Consider the following 6,124-nt stretch of genomic DNA (forward strand, 5'->3'; position numbering starts at 1 on the left):
TGCTTCAGCACCGCCCCCCACCCTCCAAGAAAAAAAATGAAGCAGCAGGAAGTATAAACAACCACTTAATGGAAAATACAAATGGGTAAATATTTTTTAAATTGGCTAAAAAGCCTAAGGTCTTAAGAAATTCAGAAATGCTATGTAAGGGGAATAGGAAGAGGAAAATAGAATTGTATTTCCCCCTGAAAGTGAGCACTGTAAGAATGCAAGTAGTTATGGTGCATAACTACTTTCCTTCACTTACCAGATGCTTTGTCTTTTTAACGATTTCTCTCTCATTCTGTCTTGCCATACATGATAGTATTTTCTAAATAATTTATTCTGTATTATTTCTCCAGCCCCATAACAAATTTTACAATGTTAAACTGAACTCTTTGGTTCAACTGAGCATGGTGATGAAAAGTTCACATAGAGAAAACTCCTGGGAGTCCCAGGCCCAGCACCAACCAGCCCTCTTTACAGAGCCCACGATGAGTATGGATGGCACAATCAGTTACAGTTGGACCAACAGCTCCAAAACTACGGGGCCATACTACATCATAAAGCACTTGGTGAGAATTGGAAAAGGACACTTCCTCTCTGAGGGGACACAGTTGCATACAAGGTCTTCCTATTGGTGAGTGCAGCATAGAATGGATTTCCACTCAAAACAGGTGCCCTTGTGCTGGGCACAATCCATACAACCCTGCACAGCAGCCCTGCAAAAGTGTGCCTGGGGCAACAATGCACCTCCAAAGTAGGTTTTCAGAAAAAAGAACCTCATCAAAGACAAATAGGCATTTTCCAAATTACATTACCAGAAATCCTCACATTTGTTAAAGAAATTAATTCCTAAACATATTAGGACTAGAGCAAAATGGGTCTAGCAGAGAAGGAAAACTAGCAAATTTGGGAGGAAGGAAACTTCCATCTCGAGGGATAATCAGTTCAAATAGCTGAAATTCAGCTGCAAGTCAGATAATAAACCACTCAAACCATCACTCTCACCTTCAGAGAAAGGCTTGAGGACATCCATTTTACCTTTGGGTGTTTACTGGTACTTTCACAAAATCTACTAGTTTTCCTTCTGTTAGACCAGTGGTTCTCAACCTTCTGGCCCTTTAAATACATTCCTCGTGTTGTGACCCAACCATAAAATTATTTTCGTTGCTACTTCATAACTGTAATGTTGCTACTGTTATGAATTGTAATGTAAATATCTGATATGCAGGATGGTCTTAGGCGACCCCTGTGAAAGGGTCGTTCGACCGCCAAAGGGGTCGTGACCCACAGGTTGAGAACCGCTGTGTTAGACTCTTTTTGGCTTCTCCTATCCTAACTATAAAACCACATATTGTGACACATTGGTTAAAGTTTGTAAAACCTGCTAAATAGTGGGTAGTGGGCCCCTCAGCTACCTGCATGAAAATAAGAGGAAAAGACAAACTGGATATGAACACTCAATGGTTTCCATCCCTATCATTATTTTATGCCCTACAAAAGAGCTAAGTATCACATGGATCCAAATTAGTCCCAGTCATGCAAGAGGAGGGAGCTAGACAGGGGCAAAGTTGAGATGGAGTACAGCCTAGAATCAGTCAAGGAGCCCAAGGCAGTGGATCTCAATCTTTAGTGGGCATTAGATTCCTGGGTCCCCCCACCTACATCTGATAAGTCAAAATGTCCTGGAGCATTTATATTTTTAAAAAAATATATTTTATTGATATTTTACAGAGAGGAAAGGAGAGAGAGTTAGAAACATTGATGAGAGAAACATCGATCAGCTGCCTCCTGGACAAACCCTACTGGGGATGTGCCCGAAACCAAGGTACATGCCCTTGACCGGAATCGAACCCGGGACCTTTCAGTCCTCAGGCCGACGCTCTATCCACTGAGCCAAACCGGTCCCGGCAAGGAGCATTTATATTTTGATAAAGCTCAAACTGCTGACCTAGCTACACTAGAAAGTTTAGAACAGGGGTGGGCAAACTTTTTGACTCGAGGGCCACAATGGGTTCTTAAACTGGACCAGAGGGCCGGAACAAAAGCATGGATGGAGTGTTTGTGTGAACTAATATAAATTCAAAGTAAACATCATTACATAAAAGGGTACGGTCTTTTTTTTTTTTTTTTTTTTTTTTAGTTTTATTCATTTCAAACTGGGCCGCATCCGGCCTGCGGGCCGTAGTTTGCCCACGGCTGGTTTAGAACCACTGGGAAATCCTCCACACCTTTCAGCAGTCCCAAAATAAAAGTCCATCACAAAACTTGGCTTTACAGGTCAGAAGCGGGTGAGAAAAAAATCACCTGCCTGCATGCCTAATAGGCTGTACAGGACTAAAGCCTGTGGCTAGTTCCATTATTACGGGACAAAACCCACGTGCTCTATAAACAAAGAACACTTTTTGCATGTGAGAAATATTTCAAACACCTGAAAATATTTAAAATAATGAATACCTCTGTACCCTATACGCAAGATAAACAAATCTTAATTTGCAATTTTCTGATTTAGATTTTTTAAAATAATAGAATATTACAGTATAAAGCTCTCTGTGTACCCCCTCCAATCCCATTCCTCATCTCCTCTTCTCAGAAATAATCACTACCCTGAATTTGGTGTTAGTTATTACCATGCATTTTAAAAATATATTTTATTGATTTTTAGAGCCAGATAGAAACATCAATGAGAGCGAAACATTGATGGGCCACCTCCCACACTCTCTTACCAGGGATCTAGCCCACAACCCAGGCATGTGCAATGACCAGGAATCGAACCAGAGACCTCTTGATGCATACCATGTATGTTTTTATACTTTTACTATGTAGTACATAGTGGCCACAAGCTATGATTTTGCGTATTTTCAGACTTTATGCAAGTGGAAATAGTCTGTAAATTTTGTTACTTGCTCCCCCACCTGATGGTAAGTCTGTGATATTCAACCATTTTAATGTATGCGGCTATAGTTTCTTTTTCACAATGCTATAATTGTGTGGGACAATCTAACAATGTATGTGTTCCCCTGTTGATGAATAGTTAAGCTGCAATGAGTATTCTTATACTTCTTTTGTACTTATTTCCTTGGACAAGTGTGCAAGGACTTCTTCTAGTGTATACCAGAAATGAAATGGACACTTTGAGTAAATAGGTACGTTTGCCTTCCTTCAACTAAACTTCACTATATTACTCTCCAAGGTGGTTGGACCCATTTACATTCCCACTAGCAGTATGAAAAGTTGATTCCCCCACAACCTTACTAACACTTTATTATCACAGCATTTAAGTTTTGCCAATCTGATGGCTGTAAAATGGCATCTCACTGTTGTTTCTATTTGCATTTCCCTGATTGCAAGTCTTTGATAAATAAATGTTCATGCTTTTATATATATCTGCCAAATACATGTTTCTCACATTTTTTTAGAAAAATCGAATTCATCTTGTCTCAGTCCGGGCAGTTCGTCCCAGCAACCCCCACAGCTGGAAAGCTGAGGTACAGGAGGGCAGCAAGAAAACAGCTGACTTAAACAAGGAATCATCGTGGACAAAGGGCCCTAATTAATGCATTTGCTAATTAGTCTTCCCTCCTCTCTTTTGTCAAGCCTTACTTCCAAGACACTACTATGGGCCCGCAGCCTTACACAGGAGAGAGAATGGAGGTGGGGTGTGTGAAAGCTAAAACATTTATGTCAAAGTACTAGAACTGTCTTTACTTAAAGAAATGAAATGACTGCAGACTGATAGCTACTCCTCGACCTTGTAGGCTACCACTCACCTCCAGCAGACACCTTTCAAACTCATCACATTTGGTTCCCTCTTTGAAACATCCCAACCTTTTCCTCTGGGCTAGACACTGCCCCCTCCCTTCACCCACCCTTTCACCTCCCCTCCCCCGCAATGACTCAGGACCCTCTCCTGTCCCCCATTCTACAGCGACTAGCTCCTCAGGACCCCTTTTCATCGCCGTTAACACTAGCACGTTGGCTCTCTCCCCTCTTCCTCCGGAACTCCCAAGTCTTCTCCTTCCCTTTCCAAGATGCACCCAGAGTAAAAACAACCCAACTCATCACCAACCCGAAGAAAAATGGGCGTCCCATGCAAGACAAGGTCCCGGGTGACCTGCCAGGCAAGCCGGCGACTTGTCCCAATCCTCCCAGCCTCCTTTCCCCTTCGGGCCTGGGAGTGACTCCTTCCCTGGGGGTTCTGCAAGTTTGACCATTCAGATCACCGGGGAGACGGTGTCGGAAATACCTTCACCGGGGCCGCCTAGGCACGTCTGCTGGGGGCCGGAGCGGGGCTCGGGCCCGGGGTCTCCCCGAGAGGAGGCAGACCTCCCCGCGACTCCTCCCGGCCGGGTGGGCAGTCCGTGCCGTGGGTGGAGGCGGCCCGGCAGAGCCCGGCGGTCCCCGCGAGAAGTTTCCCAGCGCGGACCCACGCGCCCGGGAAGCCCGCCCCCCGCCCCAGCACCGAGCCTCTTCCTCCGCGGCTCCCCACACCCGCTCCCCAGGGCACCCCAAGCCCCCCGGCGGCCCCCTCCCACCCCGCAGGAGACTGTGCTCCCAAGCAGCCCCGACCGCGTTGGGTGGGCGGGCCAGGGCCAGGACCCCCTCCGCCCGGACCCGCCTCCCCCCGTTCTCGGAAGCGGGGGGCCCTTCCTCTCACCCCCACCCCTCCCCCCGCTCCCGGCCCGCGCCGCCCAGGGTGGCCCCGGTCCCCGCCGGCACGGACACCCAGCCGCGACGTGACCTTGGGCCAGTCACTTCCCGCGGCGCGCGCGCCGAGCCTCAGTTTCCTCCCCCGCCTAGCGGGGCCCCGAGCGTCCTGCCCGGCCGCCAGGGGGAGGGGCTGCCGCCGGGGGACGCTTTGTGAGCCGCGCGGCGGGGACACGGCTCGCTGGGCTCGGGGGCCGGACAAAGCTGACCCGGCCCGCGCTCCGCCCACCCCGCGGGGCCGCCCGGCCGGACCGCCGCCGGTGGGCCCCCCGCCCCGGGGCCAGCCCGCCCCCCTCCCCGCCCGGCCCGCCCCTGGACCCGTACCTGCTCCCAGCGCTCGGCCGCAGGCGCCGCCACCCTGGGCGCCCGCCCGCAGAGGCCCGTGGCCCGGAGGGCTGAGGCGGCCGGCGGCGGCGGGCTCGGGCCGGGGCGGCGGCGGCGGCGGCGGGGGGCGCGGGCGGCGCGGGGGCCCGAGCTCCGCGGGGCCCGGCCTGGGAGACGACGACGGAGGCTGGAAGTGCGCGGCGGCCGCGGCTGCTGAGGTGGCGGCGACCGCGGCGGCGGCGCTTCCGCTCATGGCGGGGCCGCGGGCAGCGGCTCCGGCTGCGACTCGACTCCGGCGCGGCGGGCGCTGGCTGGGCCCGGGCCGGCGGCGGCAGCAGCGACGGCGGCGGCGACGGAGGCGGCTCCCGGAGGGGGAGGAGGCGGAGCCGGGAAGCGGCGGCGGCGGAGGGGGCGGGGACACGGAGGGGGCGGGGACGCAGCGCCGCCGCGCCAATGGGCGGCGTGCTCCGCGGCGGCGGCTCCCAGGCCGGGCCGGGCGGCGGGGCCGAGGGGGGTCCTCGGCTGCGGGCGGGGGCGGGGGAGCTGGGGTCCGCCGGCCCGGGAGCCGCCTCTCGCGGCCGCTCCTCCCCCCGGGGCGCGGCCGCGGGCCTCCCGAGCCGGGCGCCGGGCGACCCCGGCCGGGCTCCGCCTGGGGCCCCGCGGCCCTGGCGACCCGACGCCGGTGTCCGCGCCGCGAGTTGGCCGGGTTTGGGGCGGGGGGTGGGGGTGGTTGCTGGTCGCCGGCCGCCCACTCCGCGATTGCGCCTCCGCGGCCTCCCTCCTCCTCCTCCCCCCACACCGTAGGCGCAGTCTCCTCTCTTGACTGTTTCCTTAAAGTTTCTCCCTTTCCCACACTTAGGAGAGAAACTCTTCCTTCGTCGGCTCCGTCTCGGTGATCAGTCCGTCCCCCGGACCCGAGGGGAGACGCCTCGCCTTCTCCGAGTCCAGAGACCGTCCTCGATTAGGGACGGCAGCCAGCGTGGCTCGGCCCCGGCCCCGCGCCCCATTCTCCGACTTGCTCTCCCTTTTCGTGCTTTAAACGCCCTTGTAAAGACCGACGGGAAACCGTCCAACCCCGCTGGGCCTGCCCTCCCACGGGGAGCGGCGGAGA

The 6,124-nt window shown here is 53.9% G+C and overlaps 1 protein-coding gene across 1 annotated transcript in view; it reads right to left on the minus strand.

The window, feature by feature from the left end:
* The window catches only part of RNF38 (ring finger protein 38), a gene marked incomplete at its 5' end in the record, with an annotated part of 110,286 nt that extends 105,020 nt beyond the window's left edge, over positions 1-5,266 (minus strand). Inside the window, one exon of the mRNA XM_081102927.1 lies at positions 5,014-5,266. Within this exon, the coding sequence (XP_080959053.1) occupies positions 5,014-5,266 (253 nt within the window). The remainder of the gene's footprint in view (positions 1-5,013) is intronic.
* Between the last annotated feature and the right edge of the window lie 858 nt (positions 5,267-6,124).

Source organism: Myotis nattereri, assembly GCF_964212035.1.
Source record: "Myotis nattereri genome assembly, chromosome: 12".
Classification (NCBI taxonomy): domain Eukaryota; kingdom Metazoa; phylum Chordata; class Mammalia; order Chiroptera; family Vespertilionidae; genus Myotis; species Myotis nattereri.